At 54.4% G+C, this 19,964-nt stretch overlaps 1 protein-coding gene across 1 annotated transcript; it reads right to left on the bottom strand.

The window, feature by feature from the left end:
• Nucleotides 1–940: 940 nt before the first annotated feature.
• IKBKE (inhibitor of nuclear factor kappa B kinase subunit epsilon) lies at nt 941–18,895 on the bottom strand. Its single transcript, XM_054087846.1, has 21 exons — nt 18,646–18,895; nt 17,082–17,182; nt 16,194–16,334; nt 15,697–15,826; nt 14,754–14,935; nt 14,287–14,447; nt 13,705–13,815; nt 13,225–13,404; nt 12,679–12,881; nt 11,958–12,022; nt 11,787–11,878; nt 11,180–11,281; nt 9,816–9,891; nt 9,224–9,336; nt 8,868–8,944; nt 8,278–8,317; nt 7,345–7,446; nt 5,153–5,249; nt 4,548–4,651; nt 3,704–3,775; nt 941–2,991 (listed from the first exon to the last, which is right to left on the bottom strand). The coding sequence occupies exons 2-21, from the start codon at nt 17,172–17,174 to the stop codon at nt 2,958–2,960; spliced, it is 2,175 nt and encodes a 724-aa protein (XP_053943821.1). The 5' UTR covers nt 17,175–17,182; nt 18,646–18,895; the 3' UTR covers nt 941–2,957.
• Between the last annotated feature and the right edge of the window lie 1,069 nt (nt 18,896–19,964).

The following is a 19,964-nucleotide window of genomic DNA, read 5'->3' as shown; positions in this document are numbered from 1 at the left end:
GAAGTCCATTATAAAACTAGGAGAATCCTAGAAAGTCATTTGAAGGAGAAAATCTTTTACACGGTGGCTTAGTTCCACCTCTCCTACAGTTTGAGTTCAACAGTCAGGATGTTGGTTTTTACAATTAAAATTAATGGGAATAGTTAGTGCCAAGTTCTGCTCAGGAAGGTTTCCTGGGCGGGGGAGCTCCTGACCTGTTCTTGCAAGAAAGCAAAGCCAGCACAGCCCTGGAGCTGCCACTCCTTGCTCGTTTTGCTCCCTCACCCAGACTCTGGACCGCGCTCCAGCAGGATGATCAGCTCCAGGGAGGCGCTATTTTGCCTTACATACAATGGTTTGGGTTGGAAGGGACCTCAAAGCCCATTCCGTCCCACCTCCCACTGGCTCAGGGGCTCCAAGCCCCATCCAACCTGGCCTTGAACCCCTCCAGGGATGGGGCAGCCACCACTGCTCTGGACATCCTGGGCCAGGGCCTCACCACCCTCATCATGAAGAATTTCTTCCTTATGTCTAATCTAAATCTTCCTCCCTTCCCATTTAAAGCCATTTCCCCTCGTTCTATCACTCCATGCCCTTGTAAAAAGTCCCTTCCCAGCTTTCCTGGAGCCCCTTTCAGCGCTGGAAGCTGCTCTAAGGTCTCCCTGCAGCCTTCTCCTCTCCAGGCTGAACAACCCCAACTCCCTCAGCCTGTCCTCCTAGCACAGGTGCTCCAGCCCTCGGATCATCTTTGCAGCCTTCCATCCCAGAAGTTACAAATGTTTGGTGTCACCCATGGAGCACCCACGGCAGGGACCCCCTCGCCGTGTCCTTGCTGCAGCTCTGCCTCTGGGCACCGTCAGATAACGAACATCCCGGCTCCCGGGGGGTGGACAGGACCTCCAGGTGCCCTGAAAAGCCACGGCAGGCTCAAACTCGAGGTTTTGGTTTAGATAATGTTTGTCGCTTCCAGAAAAGGGGCTGGAAAAGAAAGTGGAGGGAAGGTGAAGGGCAGAGTCGGGTGTTTAGTTTTCTGCCAAGGGACAGGTCCGGGCAGGCACTGAGCATCCCTGCTGCTGAGTCAGAGACGTTTGCGTGCCCAGATGATGGCCCAACCTCTCCTTCCAGATGCACCATCAGTCCCTGGGAGGTGCAGCGAGTCCCTCATCCTTGAATTTTCTTTCTGCCGGTGCTGCCAAAGTCCCGGCTTCCCGATCCCTGCTCCAACCTGCTTTAACCCCAGCAGCCAGCCCAGGTTTGCACACGAGTAGAAACCAGGCAAACACAGAGCGAAGGGTTTTACGTGGGGCACAGGAACGAATCATTCCTTCCTCCCACCCTGCGGACCACAGGGGCAAAGGGATGTGAGCTTTGCTTGGCCATCTGCTGCCACTGTGAGCCTCAGCAGCGCTGTGTCCTGTCCCAGGGTGAGGGTTTGGGGTGCAGGGGCTCTCCGGGGAGCCCAGGGCGCTGATTGATGCGTATTTGCGCTGGTGCATGCCACGGAGGGGGGAAGAGCCAAGGCAAGGCTGGCAGGAGCCTCCCAGGTGTAAATAGCTGTGTCGGAGCCTGGCTGGGGGCCTGGGGATGGTGTTCCTCTCTGCTGCACCACGGGATGTGGCATCTGGGTGACAACCCATAAATCATGCTGGGGACAGGCAGCAAGAGGTGGATGAAGGAGCGGCGCATCTGGCTCTTCCCACAAAGAGCTCCTTGATACCATCTAATGCTCACACCGCCGAGACCCCAGCCTCCCGTATCGCTGCTCCGCACGCTGCGGCTGCCGAGCAGCTGACTCAGCCGATAACTGGAGGATTACAGCTCCTCTTAAAACCCAAGGTCAGAAAACAGTGGGAAATTGGGAGCGTAATACCCACCCCAACAAAGGGATGGGTACAGCCCCCATGCAGAGCGTCGGAGACCTTCCACAGCTCTTGGTGTGATTCCTGTGGGGCAATGAGGTGGGGGATAATGTAATTCCCCTCCATCCTATTTCTTGTGAGTGCCACGGGAGCGAAGCGCGGTGCACGCCTTTCCTAGGGCAGCTCCAATCGCCCACAGCCCCCCAGAGCACACGCTCGGGTCCCACACATCCCTGTCCCAGCTCTGCCCCTCGGCTGCTGTCATCTCCACCAAAGAGCGCATGTTTAATGGCAGGGGGGCAACTTGGAGTTTCTTTTCATCTTTCACCTAAAAGAAAAAGAAATATCCTCACTTTCTTTTGCAGAGCTGTGCCTGAGGAGGACTCACGGGAGCCTTTTAATCTGGATTTTGCCTTGGTTTTCGGTAGCACCCCCAGGTTCAGCAGATGGAGGAGCAGCTTCAGTAGAGGATTGTTTGGAGAAGGCACACGTGCCCGATGTGCGCAAACACAGAACGCAGTTATGTTTATAGAAATGGATCAAAAAAGAGAAGTTTCCCTCTGCTTCCCATTCCCACCTCCAGCAGCAGCACAAATGCGGAGCTGGGCTGGAAGCGAAGCCCTGGAGCTGGAGGGCAGAGATCTGCAGCTCCTGCCTTCCCCAGGCTGTGGTCTCCTGGGGTCACATCTGGTCTCTCATCCATCACATACAGCATCCCTCCTGCCTTACTCCACAAAGCCTCAGGGAGCAGAAGTACGTTAAAAGTGGGAGTAATCCCTAAATGAATAAGAGGGCAAAACATAATGCATCCGTCTCACCTCTTCCTCTTCATCATCGGACGTGGAAGCTAGGAAAAGATGAAGTCCTTCAAGCACTTTTTAAAAGGAAATTAAAAACCCGCTACAACGTCTGTTCAAATTTTCCAAGGCACAAGGCTCACAAGGCACTCAAAGCTGATGCTGGTGAACCGCACAAAAGTGCTGGAGCAGAGAGGCAGGACACTGAGAGCTCCTCCAACACGAACGGTGAATGTCTCCATCGCTCTGGACCCGAAGTGCTGTCAGTGCTCCCTGCTGTGGGCAGCGGTTTGCTTCAGTTGCTGCAAATTCACCACGTCTCTCAAAGACCAGGAGTGGGGGCAGCCCCGCTTAACCTGTGGGAACAAAACCAAAGGCTTCAAGCTGGAGAAGGGTCACCTGAGTGTCCCAAACTGGACACCAAACTCTGGGCTCATTCCAGCATCTCTTGGGATGAGCTCTTCACAGTGAAAGCGTATCAGCCCTCTCCTTATCCCCTTATTCGCCGTGGACATGCTCCCACAGCACAGCTGGTGCTATAAAAACAGGGCTGAGGGAATCGCTGATCTCTTTTTTTCCTTTAAAATCTGATCTGAAACTCTTTGACGTTTTGATAGGCATGTCCATATTGCTGATTTGAATTAAGGTCCTCAAAAAGAGGTTGCAGAGGAAGAAACTCAGCAGTAAGATGCTGGGGTTTGCACGGTTTCGTCCAGAAACAGAAAGCATCCACTTCTTCATGGCAGTCAGAGGCTGCCAGGAAAGAGCAGCACAGAAAAAAAAGAGGGCTGGAAAGAGGGTGTAGACATGACATAGCATTTGCAGAAGATCATGCTTAAACTCCCAAGAAAGACAACCTCACTTCTGCTGCCAGATCACGATGAAAATTTGATGCTGGTAAAGCCCCTGTGTGAAGCAGCCCAGGAGAAGCTGTGGTTGCGTTTGGTACAGCTCCCCACGCTGGAGCTCATTCCTGGGCTCTAAGGAAGCCCACCCAGACCCACCACCACAGCGTGGGCATGTTTTTCTGTTGGGGGCAGGATTCAGTCTCTAAGTGCTCTTACTCACCGCTCGATGATGCTGTTGTTGAACTGGAGATCGCAAGTTACTGACCTCATCTGCTCCAGGAGCTCCTGCATTCTGCCAGGGACATAAGCAGCCTCTTACCCCCTTGCTGCTCAGCCTCCCGCTCCCTGCAGGAGCACCTCCTGCACAAGGGCTGGTTGAGCTGGCAGGGATGCCCCACGGGTCACTGAGCAGGGATTGCACCCAGCAGGGCCATGGTGTGTGCAGCAGTGGAATCAGAATAGATTCATAGATCCGTTTAGGTTGGAAAAGGCCTTTAAGATCATAGACTCCAACTGTGAACCTCAAATTGCCAACTCCACCACCAAACCGCATCCCTAAGCACCACATCCACGTGGCTTTTAAATCCCTCCAGGGATGGAGACTCCACCGCTGCCCTGGGCAGCCTCTGCCAGGGCTTCACCACTCTGTCAGTAAAGGAATTGTTCCTAATATCCAATATAAACCTCCCTGGTGTGACTTGTGGCCATTTCCTTTCATCCTATCACTTGTCACTTGGGAGAAGAGCCTCACACCCACCTCAACACAGCCTTCTTTCAGTAACTGCAGAGAGCGATGAGGTCTCCCCTCAGCCTCCTCTTCTCCAGGATAAACAGCCCCAGGTCCCTCAGCTGCTCTCAGAACCCCTGGGCTCCAGACCCTCCTCCAGTTCTGTTCCCTTCTCCGAATGTGCTCCAGACCCTCAATGTCTTTCTTGTACTGAGGGGCCCCAAACTGAGCCCAGGATTTGGGTTGCAGCCTCACCAGCACCGAAGAGCAAGGCAACCATCCCTTCCCTCATCCCGCTGAAGAAAACCATTGCAGAGCTCTCTTCCAAAAGACTCACCGAAAAGCCATCTCCTGGCGTGCCTGGGTCAGCTGGACGGGTGAAGGTGCAAGAGGAGCTGTGGCCAAACTCCATTTCTCCATCTGGAGAACCCTGTCCAGAGCCTGCAGAGAGGGAGAGACTTGGCAGCCCTCCCGCAGGTGTCCGAGCCCCGGGGTTCTCCCTGCAGCCCTACGAGAGCAGCGTGCCCACCCCTGGGGCAAAGCACTCCCAGAAATGACACCTGTGAAGTCACAGCCAGCACATCCACCTCTGCAGGACAAAGAAAATATCCAAAGGACCAGAGCATCTATCATCATGAGAGCTGGGAGTGAAGCATCACCTTATCCACTACCTTCTCCTGCCCGTTGGGTACAGATTCAGCAGCCGGGCAGTCATCGAGACCAGGGGAGCCCCTGCCATAGGGTTACCCATCCCTTGCTCTGCACAGAGATGGGTAAACCTCCCATCTCCAGTGTGGATCACCCACAAAGAGCTGCAGCAAGTTGTTTAAAACCACTCCTGTGTTTCCCTGCTTAACACACGCAGTTGGTGCTGGGAGAGAGGAGCCACAGCATTATTTGGAAGCAGGGAAAAGCTGTGCAGCAGCATCTGTGGGCACCTACGCTCTGCAGGCAGTCCTGGCACTCCATCATCTCCACGCTGCAGGCGCTGATGTGGTTGCTGAACCTCTTCAGATGCTTCTTTATCTCACAAACTTTCCTAGAAAGAAAAACGATGACAAAATTCCCAGTCAATGTTTGGCAGCAGCGTGGATCGTGATGATGCTTTGTGTTTTAATTCTGTACTGCTCTCTGCAAACCATTCTGGATCTAAATTAAAATCCTGAAGGAAAGCAAATGAATCACAGCAGCACTGTAATTAGGGCTGCAGCTCTGCTAATAGCCACCGTAGGCGAGGTTATCCTAACAACACTAATAGCAAATTAATTAGGGAAAGTGTTGCTTATATGAGAGACAGCTCAAACCCATCGCTGCTGCCTGTCCCCTCTGGAGGGCTGAGCATCTACTCAAAAAGGCTCCTGCGTTTCCATTCCTTTTTCATAGAATCATGGAATCATTCAGGTTGGAAAAGGTCTCTAAGCTCATCCAGTCCAACCATCAGCCCAACCCCACCGAGCCGACTAAGTCATGTTCCTAAGCACCACGTCTACTCGCTTTTGAACGCCTCCAGAGATGGTGACTCCACTACTTTTCCCACATTCTCCTTGCACATTTCAACCATAAGAAGGCCAGAAAAGTTCCCCCTGGAGCGCGCATTGGGGACAGTCTCTCTGCAGGCAGCACTGTCGACCCCAAAGGCCAAAGCAGGCAGCATCTCAGGGGGCTTTGTTGGGGGGCGGTGTGGCCAATGTCCCTCTGCTCTGCCCCCGCCTCAGCTGTGAATCCACTTGGGACTTTCTGGGAGACTGCTTGCCCTGTTCCTGCCAGGGCGAGGGGCCCCAGGGCGGAGGTGCCAGGCACACCATGAGTGGTATAAAAAAAGGTTTGGTTTGGCTTTCAAAAGACAAAAAAGGAAGGAATATTTCAGGTGAACGATCCACCTCCAGCCCCGAGACAAACAGGCAGCGCACCACAAACCCTAGCAGGAAGAGACTCAAACCAGGACAATTAAAACTGAAGTAACAATAAATTAAAAATATCCAGTTGTGAGTCATGATGTCTTCTTCCTAAGGACAGAAAAACAGATACAAAAATACTCCAGAAAAACACAAAGGAGCTTTTTCTTTCCTCCCTGCGAGCAAAGGTGAAAGCTTTGCTTTAGCGCAGAATGGGCTCCTGCGCTGCACGGATCCGGTGGGGGTCTACACGCAGACAGGAATCTCACCCTGAGACAAAATTCCCACTGAACCAAGAGGAGATTTCACCGCCCTGTGGTGGGACACGGCACGAAGGGACTGTGAGCAACAGCTTCTGCTCCCTAAGACAAACCTGCCTGTGGGTGAGGGATCGCAGCGTGGAAACCTCCGGCTGGGAAGAGGAGAAGGCAGGGATGGGGCAGGACAGGGCGAAGTAGGACAGGGCAGACATTGCCCGCTGCTCCTGGCCCATTCCTGAGCATCTCAGACAAATTTCTAGCCTAGAAATCCCCCTCTCCAGTAAATCCTATGCAGGACTACTCCATATCAGAAATAGAGTCCAGCTCAAAAGCCGGATTTAATTCTAAGGCATTACAGACAATCATTCTCTCACACTGGCAGTCCAGGGCAATGAATGCTGCTCTCTAAAAGCAACCTTGCCATAAAATCCAATTTCTGCAACATCCTCTTCCCCTGAGTGCCTCCCCCTGCTCCTTGCAGCTGCGACAGGCAGCGGATTGTGCTCAATCACCGCGAGGTAATTTGCCCTTTGTATTATTCCCCAAACACCGCTTAACAGAAAAATCACGCTTAATAAGTAGATCTCTCTGTCTCAATAGCAATTTTGTCCTGATAAAATAACCTCTTCCCCCTCAGAGAGCGAGGGAACCAGCTGCTCGAAGTCAAGCTGCAAATTCAGGGAGCTATTTATAAAACCTCCTTCAAACGGCAGGGCAGAAACACGTGGCAGGGGGTAAGAACCGGCGTACACAGCAGGAGCTCCACCAGTCACACAGAGATGCTTCTTTAAGGTCTTATTACCCCTATTACGAGTCCCTCGGCAGCAGTTGCCGGTATCATCATCTCTATCTGCATCCCAGCACTCGGTTGATAACAGAGAGCATTGAGAAGCCCTGGTCCTTGGCTTGGTCGTTGCCCCTCTCCCATCCCCACCAGGGTCTGAAAGCCAGAGCTTCCAATGCGGGAAGGGACTGGTACCTCATCCTGCTGCTGTGGAGGGCCAGCGCCTCCTGGTACTGCTGGACACAGTCTTCCTGGAAAATCACCAGAACCTTCCTGGCCAGATGCCCTAAGTTCACCCTAAACCCAGGAAAAAAACCAGAGAACACTGTTATCTCTTTCAATGTATGAAAATGAATGTCACGGTTCGCACGGCAGGAGATCTGAAGCTGACTCCCGAGTGGAGAAAGAGGGACTGGATGTGCAGTAATTAATGTTGCGCCCGTGTTATAAAGAAAACAATACTGAATTATGATGGAGAGGGAGGTTTTGGGGGGCAGAGGGATGCAGGCAGGGGTGCCCTGGCTGCCATCCCCAAGAAGCTTTTGCCTTGGAGTTTAAGGCAAGTGGCCAAGGTTGAACTGAAGATTGATAAAGATAAATTAATGTCAAATGTGTTAAATGTCACCATCCCTGGTATATATCAAAGCGTGCATTGTTTATCTTGTCCCTGTTAAATTCCCCTTGTTTCACTGGAAACCGAAAGGAGGTACAAAAGCCATCACACACTTTACTCCCACAGTAAGTTGAGCAGATATGAAAGCACAAACACTTCCTAAATCAGCCTCTCAATAAATCCATGACCACGAACGGAGTAAGACGGAGCAATAGCCTGAAATGTGCTTATTCCTCATGGTTTCATGCAAGGATTTGGCCCAACAGCAACTCCTTCTCCCCAGATTGGCAGAGATTTCTTTACATCTTCATCTAAAACAGCTCGTAGCTTGGAAGCTTTGCTGTGAGAGCTCCTGTATCCATGAACCACCACAGAAGCCACTTACAGGTGCCCTGTCTCAACGCCAGTGACCCAGGAACAGTTTACATCCCCTTGGGATTCAATTGGAAACACCAAAGACCTGCCTGGCCGCAGCGTGGGGTGGGTGCCAGGAAAGGGAGAGGGTTGGGACTCACTTATCCAGCTTGTGTATTTGTTCCTCATTGTAGCTCAGCCCTGGGGGAAAAAGACAGTGGTCATCACGTTTTCCTGTTCATAACCAGATAAACCATGGAATCATAGAATCATTAAGGCTGGAAAAGACCTCTGAGCTCACCCAGTCCAACCGTCAGCCCAACCCCATCATGATGACTAAACCATGTCCTGAAGTGTCACGGCTATTTAACCCTTCCAGGGATGGAGACTCCACCCCAGGCAGACCCTTCCGGTGCTTGACAACCCTTTCAGTGCAGTAATATTTTCTAATATCCAAACTAAACCTCCCCTGGTGCAACTTGATGAAAGGAGAGGAGATGTGTGCAAGCAGAAGCCAGCTTGCTTCAGTCACGGGCAATTCAGCATTTCACAACACACAGAGATCATTCAAGGGGCTTTTCAGGGCTGCAGCCCCTGGGATAATTCTCATGGTACAGGAATGATGGCAAAACCCAGCAAACTGAAATAATTACATGATTCTATGATTCATTTTTCCACCGTGACAGCACAGGGATGTTCCTGCTGCAGCCCCACACCTCGTGTCCCCGGGGCTGTTGTTCCCATCACTTACGCAGACCCATCCTGGCCTTCTTGAACTGCTTGTAGATCAGCTGCATCTTCTCCAGGCAGCACTCAATCTGCCGGATGCTGAAATTGAGGGAGAGAAGGAGATGTGGGGCCCCACAGGAGGAAGGGGGTGAGGTTGGGGTGAAACCGAAACGCGCTGTGAGTGGGGGACACTGCTGCTGCCCGTGTCTGTGCCAGGGACATCACCCAGTGTTCGGCGTGTGTGTTCAGGGCTGTTAAACGCTGTTTGCAACGAGGGGGGTGTGCACGGCTCTTTGGGAACATGCACTGAGGTCTGCTCAATCCAGCCGAGAAGAGCAAAGCGTTGGCAGGGATTTCGATAAAACCGTCTCTACAAACCTCTTGTCTTCATGCACGTGTTGTCCGTCCTTCACCAGTTCCGACAAAATGCCATCCAGCACCCCTTGGAAGTTAAAGATGTTGTGGGAGCACTGCGAGAGCTCCTCGGTGACCTGTGGAGGGGGATGAGAATCATAGAATCACCAGGTTGGAAAAGTCAAATCATTCCTGTTTGCCACGAAACCGTGTCCCTGAGCACCTCATCTATGCATCTTTTATACCCCTCCAGGGATGGGGACTCCACCTCCTCCCTGTTCAGCCTCTGACAGTGCCCAATGACCCTTTCTGTGAAATTTTTTTTCCTGATATCCAGTCTGACCCTCCCCTGGCGCAGCTTGAGGCCATTCCCCCTTGTCCTGTCCCCTCTCACTGGGGAGAAGAGCCCAGCTCCCACCACTCTACAATCTTCTTCCAGGTAGCTGTAGAGAGCAATAAGGTCTCCTCTCAGCCTCCTCTTCTCAGACTAAACAGCACCAGGACCCTCAGCTGCTTCTCGCAAGACTTCTAAAGGGGTCTTATAAAGAGGTTGGGGTTGTCCCCTCCCAGTGCTGTCTGCAGCTGCAGATGCTCCCCAGCCCTGCATGAGGCTCACCTTTTGCAGCCTTGTCTTCACCGTGGCCACATCCTTCAGAGCCGGCACCTGGTTGCCTCCAGGAACAGCCTCGTACCTGAGGAAAGTCAGAAAACACCTATTCCTTAAGCAGATGATAACGCAGAGGCAGCCATCACCTGGGCAAAGGAAATGCATCCCGTGCTGGAGGCAGCGTCCCTGGGGGAGCCGGGAACTGGGTTGCTCGGACAATAAATCTGCATTCGGGGTATGGGATCGGAGCCACATGATGCAAAGTGCTGATCCTTTAAAAACTCACCCTGTCGTTACCAATTTGTTCCAAAATTGCTGGTTTTATCCCCACCAGCTTTACGCCCGATCGGATGCTGTGTGCCTCCCTGCAGCTGGCGGGGGAGCCCCACGCCGAGGGGTGCACGCTGGCTGAGTCAGCAGAAACGCACCTGATCCAGATCGGGTTGGAAGGGAAGGAGGTGCCAGCAGCACCCAGCTGCAGCAATAGAGCTCCCGGCACTGCAGCCCCGCGCTGATCCGGCTGCAGTCAGCGGGAGCTGTGTCCCTATCTTTTTAGACGAACTGGAAATTAAGAGACTTGCTAAACCAAAAAGAATAAAAGAACAGCAACCGGTGGCAAAGGATTTCCCACTACAGCGGCAATGAAAACAAAATAGCTGGGGGCTGCTTAAGATAAAAGGGGTTCGGCTTTCTCTGAGTGGGAATGGGTGCATCAGCTGTGGGGAGCACAGCCCAGAGCTCCTCTGTAATTCAGCCTTGGATGAATGCTCCGTTCGTGGAGCCTCTTCAATAAAGGACGTCTCATGGATGCGTGGTCTGGTGGGATGCTGGCTCGCAGAGAACGCAGCACGATGGGCTGCCGGCCATCCTCCCTGCCCGATGCTCCCCACGCTCGGCTCTCCGAGGTTGTTTGGGGGAGCAGGGTCAGCAACGCTGGCCAGAGCCCAGAGCAGACCTGGGGCAGCTGATGCCCTCCTGCCCGTTATTTTAACTCAGCTGACAGCAACAGCTCTTTCTCCCTTTGCCACCAGCTGATGGTAACAACCCTGCCTCCTCCTCATACTCACTCTGCGGCTCACGGGCTGTGGCAGCCTGAAAACCCCATAGCAGGAACCAGGGAGCGAGGGCTCCATCTGGGGAATCAGGCACCGATCGTTTAAAACCGAAGCAAAAAGGAGAAACAGCCACAGTGGCTCCTTTCCCACAGTCCCCACGTACAGCGAATAAGCCTCTTACCTTCCAGCTACCAGCTTACTCCTGGAATTTTACTTATTCCTGATTATTCAGACACCTTTGAGAGTCCCATATCTTATCTCAGGGCAGTACCAGCGCCTGCAACCCCACAGCGGCAAAGCTGCCCCGGCCACACTTACAGCACGTGAGTCTTCACCTCGGTGAGCTGCAGGCAAGCAAGCACGGAAACAGCCCCTCTCCTCTGCTCCGAAATCCTCGAGCACTCCGTTTTCAGATCCCCACTGCCACGAGAGAAAATAGCCCATCCGAAACATGCTCCCCAGCTTTACAAAGGCTTGTGGTGATCGGATGAGGGGGAACGGGCACAAACTGGAGAGGGTCAGAGTTAGACTGGACATTAGGAAGAATTTCTTTACCATGAGAGTGGGGAGGCCCTGGCCCAGGTTGCCCAGGGAAGCTGTGGCTGCCCCATCCCTGGAGGGGTTCCAGGCCAGGTTGGATGGGGCTTGGAGCCCCTGATCCAGCGGGATGTCCCTGCCCATGGCAGGGGGTGGAACTGGATGATCTTTAAGGTCCCTCCCAACCCAACCCATTCTATGATTCTATGGTTGGCCATGGGGCTGGGCTCCCTCTCGGGACTCTGTGAGGGTACGTGGTGGTCCTGTGCTCTCTGGAGGGGGCTGGAAACCCCCGAGCAGTTGAACTGCTGACACACAAAGCTCTTGGTGCTGGGGAGGACGGGGTGACCCCCACGCCGCCCGTGATGGCAGTGGCTCTGGCACTCACATCACCCAATGGAGACCTCTCGCCAGCAGCTCCCGGCAGCGCCGCAGGGCCAGGGCGATGCGCAGCGTCTGGTGCACGGCACCCACCGCGCTCTGCAAAGCAAAGGGCACTGCCGGCGGCTGCGTCTCCGTGGCTGGGGATCCCCAGGGTCGCACGGACACCCCCACCTACCTTGGCTGCGCTGCAGTCGGCCACCACGTCCACCTGGGGGACAAACTTTGGAAACTCAAGTGCCGCTGGAAAGACAGACAGGAGTCACGGTGATTTGGGGAGCCAACCCGGAGCCCCTGAGCAGCAGCTGCAGACCCACAGGGACATCTCACACCCACCCTTGCAAAGCCCTCAGCCACTCGGGATTTCAAGCACAGGAGCAGCTCCAATGCTGAAGGTTTAGAGCAGCTCGCCAAGATATTTTTGGAAATGTGGATGAAAGCACAAACCACCTGCAAAGCCCACTGTAGTGGGAAGCCAAGGAGCAACAGCACTCAGCAGGGGAAAACTGCCCTGAAACCTACTCATCCTGCTCTCACACCGTAACCCCTCCACCTCCTGCTCTGTGTTTGAGTCCATTAGAAACTTAGAATGACAGAATGGTTTGGGTTGGAAGGGACCTCAAAGCCCATCTTGTTCCAACCACCTCCCACTGGATCAGGGGCTCCAAGCCCCATCCAACTTGGCCTGGAACCCCTCCAGGGATGGGGCAGCCACCACGGCTCTGGTGACCTGGGCCTCCAGACCCTCACAGCAATACGTTTCTCCCTAAGATGTCATCTCAATCTCCCCTCTTTCACCTTAAAATTATTACCTCTCATTAGGATAATAATTTAAGCAAATCTCTCTTCTGGCACCCACCCTGCATGCCATGACCAGTCTCCAAGCCAATGGTACTCACGATCTCTGTATCTGACTCCTACCACATCTTCTGGTTGCTCAGCAGTGCTCAGCAAGGTCAGAGGGTTGTGCTCTGTGGTTCTGCAGAAACTATGAGCTTGTAGATTAGGATCCAACTCGTAGAGATGACCTTCAAAAAAGTATTCTTGATGGTGAGGGACTATATTTGTTTGCCTGAAGACCTCATCTAAAAACTTGGTGGTACTGAAATAGGAAAGAAATGAAAGGATGAGGGATAAGCAACAAGGTGAGCATCCAGATTTCTATCGCTTGAATAGCCTGTCACCCTCTTCTGGAGCAAAACATCCCAGAGGGTCAGCGGGGCCCCTCAAACAACCTCGTTGGAGTTACCCACGTGCCATGTCAGGAGCTGATAACTCCCAGTTAGTGCACTCCCCTGCAAAGGCTGGTTTGAACCCGGTTTGCTTTAATCTGGTTTAATCACAGAGCAGAGGAGCTCCTCCCTACATTTATCTACTGAAATGAGGGCTGAGGCTCCTGAGCTCCGTTCTCAGACTCTCTTTTAACCCAGCCTCGGCATCCTTACGTGTTGTAGGAGTGGATGTAGATGCGATGCGAGGAAGCCTGCTGCAGGGAGAAGACGTTGACCACCATCCTGTGCAAAATGTCATTGGTTTCTGCAAAAAACTGGTCGAATCCCCAGCATTTCTCCTGGTCGGCCTCCAGGATGTTGGCCAAAATGGGTATCAGCTGGTCCTTCAGCCCCCTGCGGCAGCAACAGAAGAGATGTTTGCACAGACTGGCACGACCGCGAGTCATAAACCCAGTGACCCATAAACCCTCTTCAGCGCCTGAGCCATCAGCGTGATGGAGCCGCTGCCCTGGCTTGCACCCCCCTCTCCTGGCTGTAGAGCAAAGACCCAGTCCTAGAGCTGCAAAACCTGCCGGTTAAAAGCTCATCTGCCTCGTTAAAGCTTCCCACACTCTCCGAGGTGGGATTCCCTCTCCCGCAGTGCCAGCACAGGGGATGCGCAGTGGGAGCTGAGCCCGGCAAAGGCACACTCACACGGAGAGCCGGCAGGTGATGGGCAGCTCGTAGCTCCACTCGATGCTCCCGTTCTCCTGCCTCTGGACCCCTGCGATGGCTCCTGGGGGCTTCTCCGTGGTAATTTTGTACCTGGCAAAAGGGAATTGCTCACAGGTGAAATGAGCCAAGGACCTCCATTTGGGTACAACAGGTTCAGCAATGAGGGAAAGGGCAGAGCAGGGAGGAGCTGGGAAAGACATAATTCAGAGAGAAAAAAAAAATACAAAGGGGTAAATAGTTCAAGAAACAGTCAAAAACTTTCAAGCAGACGTTAACCCTGCCTCCTCTTCCAGCTGCTTAACCACAAAGTCACGACGATGCATTTTAAGGGCAAATGAGGTAAATGGTGCACAGACACTGTACGGCAGAGAGCATGGAATTGGCCTCAGGCTGTGTTTCAGGGCTGCCCGAGATTCAGTGAGCAGTAAACTACAGCTCCCCGTTACACGGTGCTGCCGGCAGGCACCAAGCCACAGCCAGGTTGTCCTGCAGCCCCCAGGGCCACCAGCCACGCTCCCACCTCCCCACCACCCAGCCCTCCCAGCCGGATGCGGTACCCACATCATCTCCTTGTTCCTGCGGGGTCCCCCGAAGGGGACGAAGGGGAGGCTGCCGGTGGCAGCGTGGTAGAAGGTGACACCGATGCTCCAGAGGTCAACGGTGACTCCGTACGCCTTCTGCTGTGGCTTGCGCAGGACCGCTCGCTCGTACATGTCCGGGTGCTGCAGGGATGAAGCAGAAAGCAGCGCTGCGATCACGGCCAGTGGGTTTGCGGCGGGCATCAAGCCTCAGGTGCTGGGATTGAAAACTGACTGCTTTGACCTCTTCTACTGCTGGATCCTCCAAACAAAATATTGCCTGGAACTCTACAACAAAAGTGCTGAGCCCTCCCTCTTCAAAATACGTGGCCCCTGTGCGTTGGGGTTCTCCAGGTCACTGCTGCTCTCTGTACGTTACCTAACCGTTGGATGGAAGGATAGGGACCACCTTCTCCCAGGGGCCACCAGCGTGGTGACATCCATACTCACGAGATATTCTTCTGTTCCATAGACAGACACAAACTTTTCATCATCATCCAGCTCTCGGGCGGCTCCAAAATCCGTCAGCTTATAGATGCTCTGCCCATCCTCCCCCATCAGCCGCATGATGTTGCCGGGTTTGATGTCTCTGTGGACAACGCCGTTCTCGCGGAGGTGGTTCATCCCTGCCACTACGCACAAGTGGGAAGAGAGTTTTCGTGCATGGAGCTGCAGCACTTTGCTCCAGTGGGTTTTGTTTAAATGTAGGAAGGTGAGATGGGACGAGGAGGGGAGAAGCGACAGGGTTGGTTGCACATAAACGGGGACCAACATGACTGGGTGGATGGAGAGGACAAGGGAGCACACAGAATCATAGAACAATTTGAGTTGGAAGGGACCTTCAAGCCCTTCCAGTTCCAATCCCCCTGCCATGGGCAGGGACACCTCCCACTGGCTCAGGGGCTCCAAGCCCCATCCAACCTGGCCTGGAACTCCTCCAGGGATGGGGCAGCCACCACTGCTCTGGGAAACTTGGGCCAGGGCCTCCCCACACTCATGATGAAGAAATTCTTCCTAATGTTTAATCTAAATCTGCCCCTCTCCAGTTTATCCCCATTGCCCCTCGTCCTGTCACCATGAGCCTTTGTAAACAGCCCCTCTCCAGCTTTCTTGTAGCCACTTCAGGTACTGGAAAGTCGCTCTAAGGTCTGCCCGGAGCCTTCTCTTCTCCAGGCTGAACAACCCCAACTCTCTCAGCCTGTCCTCATATGGGAGGTGCTCCATCCCTCTGATCATCTTTGTAGCCATAGTAGGGCACTGCTGTCATGCTCTCCTATCATGGTCCCACCAGCACCGCGAGGTCCCCATCCCACAGCTTCTCAGCTCCAGGCTGTGCTGGCGGTGGCACAGAGCTCGCCATCCCAGGTGGTGGCACAGGTGCCCCCGCGCTCACCCACACTCTGCAGCACGATCAGGAACTCGGACTCGGCCAAGCCAAAGGCGTTCGCCGGGTCTTCCAGCACGTTCAGCAAGCTGCCGCTTGAGCAGTACTCCATCACCAGCACCTTCTGCTTGCTGCTGCCCTGCAACAGGGAGCAGCCGTGAGGGCTCAGCTGGCCCCGTGTCCCAGCTGGTGGCCCGTCCCCTGCCAGGCAGGGCCAGGTCCCATCCTTCACTTGGTGGGTCCCTAGGATTCTCCTCCTTGGACAAACCAGCGCTGGAGAACGGCTCCACTGGGCTATATGCCTGGCCAAGGACAAGAGCGGGTTACATCCATGCTCCAGCCCAGTGACCGAGTGCCCCCAGTGCTCCCAGGGTTGGAGTGGAGCTGGAGGGGGGTGGGAGGAGAAGACAGCCCAGGACCACTGCTCCCCTCCTGCAGCTCAGACCAGTTCCCGTGGGTACCGGTCCAATTGGCACAGCAGGTTTCCAAGCTGAGGTCCCGCTTACCGTCTCCTCCACGGCAAATAATTTAACAATGTTTTTATGGTTCAGCTTCCTCAGCATCTCAAACTCTCTCAACTGGACCTCCTGGGGCCGGAGGTAGCTGGCGTTATTGAAGACCTTCACAGCAACCAGCTCCCCAGATTTCTGGGAAAAGAGGAAAAAGAGAAAAAAAGGAAATGGGAGGTGACACCATCCACATCCCATGCAGCTCCATCAGCTCCCACATCCCGCTTGGGATGCAAACCACGCTGACAGTAAAACATGGTTTCTGAGCCCATAGGCTCCGTTTCCTGCACTGCAGAAGCAATCTGCTCTTATTCACCTCCCTTTGCTTCCTGTCCCCGAAGCCCGTGTGCTACGGGGCGGTGTATTTATTCAGCTTCATAAAAGGTTTATAGCCGGGTAGAGGCTGGCAGCTCCCCGCCTGCTCTCTGCAGGACAGGGCTGCTTCCAAACCACCCCCAAAACCACCTCTCCTGCCCTGCGCCGTGCAGAGACAGTTTGCTCAATGAACTTCAAAGCCCGGCGAGGCGGAGAGTCTCTGTTCCAACCTTGCGAGTACTTGCATGAAATATGCAAATCGCTGAGGATGGGGTTTTCAAAACCTCTGGGCATTCCCCCGCAAACAGCTTCTTCCTCCCGCGATGCACGGGAGCACCAGGCAGCAGGACCCGGCTGCGAGCACCCCAAAAGCTGCCCTCCACCCCAGCCCTGAGCTGGAAGGAAGGAGCCAAATGAAAAGTGAAAATACAACCCAAAGTGGCCCCTTGACACCGAGAAGATCCTGGGAGGGCGAGCAGGGGTCATCCCGGGCATCCCTGCACCACGGGGCAGGAGGAAGGGGTGAGCCATGGCTTTGGGGTGGTCGCTCCCCTTCCCGCCCCCGCTCACCTTGTTGCGAGCTTTGTAGACGGAGGCTGTGGCGCCCTGGCCCAGGAGGTCCTCGGTGCTCCAGAGGTAGTTTGGGGTGCTCTGCATCTCCATCAGTGCCGCTGCAAAGAGGGGAAGCACATGGGTCATCCTCAGCCAGCCCCACCACCAAGCTCCGGCGTTCATCCATCCTCGCCTGGCGGCGCACAGGGAGAAAGCCGCCTGTGGGACGTTCCCCTTAGCAGGCAGCCGCCAGCCTCCTACCTCACCAGCGTCGAGCGAAGGTCTGCGCATGGATGGAGCTGTTGGCGCTGCCAAAAAACCTCCCTGGCGCTGGGAGCTGTCGGAGCTGGCAGCGCAACACTGACAGATGCAACAAACTACGGGCAAACAGATGGCGAGCTGCAAGGTGGCGAGAGGCACCTCCCCAGCCCGAGAACAGAAACCTATGGGATTGCAGAACACGCTCTGCAAGCGTCAGCTGCGGCTGGAGGAGGAAATGCTTCAGCTTCCTGCTTGAGCAAAAAATTCCCAGTGTTGCAGCCATCCCCTGGCGTGCTGGGCTTCGCAGCCGGGATGGACTCTGGGAAGAGCAAACGGTGCTGAGCACCGGCCAGCACGCAGCCTTGCTTGTGGAACGGAGATGGGAGGCAATGTCAGATCGGGATCCGCATCCAGGGCTGTGTTCAGCCCCGTTGGATGGTGCACACGTGGGCTCCCCGAGGCTGTCCTGGTGCCCTGGGGTACATGGGGCAAACAGGCAATAAAGCAGAACGTGTGCTGCAAAGAAGCGATTTTCCAGCTGCTCCCAGCATGGGACACAGCGCCGAGCACTGGGATGCATTCGGGATGAGCTGCCAGCACTGCCCCAATTTAGAGCCACCAGCTGCTCCGGGTGGGCGCTCACAGGGCACACCAGGGCAGTTAACTCAAACTGTTAACTCAAACTCAAACCTGTAAAAACGAATTTGTGATAAAAAAATAATCATTCCAGATGGTGGCAGCAAAGCCTAAAATATAAAGGGCGAGTGGGGTGCAGTGCTGCAGCGGGGATGGGGCCCGGGGGGCTCCCTGGAACCAGGGGCTGTCCCCACACCGTCGCCCTGGGAGCCCCCCGAGACCCCACGGCACGGGGCTGCGACGGCCTTACACCCCCGTTACACACCGGTTACACACCCAGCTGCACGTTGGCTTGCACCCAGTTACACACCAGTTACACACTGGTTACACACCACGCCGCATGCTGACTTGCACCCAGTTACACACCATTTACACACCAGGCTGCACACTGGATTGCACACCAGTCACACACCTGGTTACACACTGGGCCGCACACTGGTTACACCCCCAGTTCCACACCAGTTCCATACTGCTTACACCCCCAGTTCCACACCGGTTCCATACTGGTTACAGCCCCAGTTCCACACCGGTTCCTTACTGGTTACACCCCCAGTTCCACACCAGTTCCATACTGGTTACACCCCAGTTCCACACCAGTTCCATACTGGTTACACCCCCAGTTCCACACCAGTTCCATACTGGTTACACCCCAGTTGCACTCAACAGGGACTGATTAAGGACTCACCCAGCAGGAACGGAGGCGGATGCCCCCTGGCTCTCCTGGCTCACCCCACCTCGTCGGGCGATCCCGGAGGAGGCAGAGCGGCAGCGGGCAGTGCTGACTGAATTAATGAGTAAAAGCATCCCGGCTTTCCTGAACCCCTACAGCAGCTTTTGAGGAGACGTGGGATATCCCAGTGTGAGGGAGCCTCCTCCGTGTCCTGATCCCTGGGGAGCGTGCGGATGCTTCATCCCAGGGACATGGGGTCGGTTGTCCTCAGCTGACTTCCAGCACAGCACGGAACGGCTTAGTTAAACATCAAACCTCACCATCAATAATTAATTAGAATCATAGAATAGTTTGGGTTGGAAGGGACCTTAAAGATCATCGACTTCCAAGCGCCCTGTGATGTGCCACTGGATCAGGGCCTCAAAGCCCAAAGCCCCATCCAACCTGGCCTTGAACACCTCCGAGGATGGGGCAACCACAACTGCCCTGGGCAACCCATTCCAGTCTTGGTGCCCTCATGGTGAAGAAGCTCCTCCTTATGTCCAGTCTAACTCTGCCCCTCTCCAGTTCATACCCATTGCCCCTCATCCCATCACTATATACCTCTGCAAACAGTCCCTCCCTCAGCTTTCTTGTAGCCCCTTCAGGTATTAGAAGGTCATTTGAGACCTAAACAAAGAGAATTCCTAATTCCTTGAGACCTAAACAAAGAGAATCCAAAATGCCCAAACCCCAACCCTTTTCCTCACCATCCTCTGGAAAAGGCAGACTGAAAAACTCAGATGGGGGAAATAATCATCGCAGTACAATCCATAATCTCAATCCTAAATCCAGAGACAGTTGGAGGCCCAGACTCTCCAGAAAAATGATGAGGATTAAGCATTTTTTAAATCAGGTCACTGCAAGGGAAGTTGATGCTTTGCTGAATGCTGTTATGGGCAGGTGAGCACGAGCCGAGGGTGGGGAACGCGGCCACTGCTCTTCAAAGCACCAGAGCTGAGCCACGTGTCCTCTAGAAGGAGGCTGCCCCATCCCTGGAGGGGTTCCAGGCCAGGTTGGATGGGGCTTGGAGCCCCTGATCCCATGGGAGGTGTCCCTGCCCATGGCAGGGGTGGGACTGGATGGGCTTTGAGGTCCCTTCCAACTCAAAGCATCCCATGATTGTATGCCCCCCACCCCCGCCGTATCCGAGCCCCTCCAGTGCCATAGAATGACACGCTGTATTTTTGCATCCTGCTACTTACCAGCACCAGACACTATTCCAATTCCTGACGGTTCCCAGAAGTCGGAGTCACTTGCGGAGGAAGCACCGGCGGGGGATGCTCCCCCTCTCT

The sequence above is a fragment of the Cuculus canorus genome, chromosome 24 (assembly GCF_017976375.1).
Source record: "Cuculus canorus isolate bCucCan1 chromosome 24, bCucCan1.pri, whole genome shotgun sequence".
Lineage (NCBI taxonomy): Eukaryota > Metazoa > Chordata > Aves > Cuculiformes > Cuculidae > Cuculus > Cuculus canorus.
The sequence above is the reverse complement of the archived record's forward strand: the minus strand, read 5'-3'. Positions and strand labels throughout refer to the sequence as shown.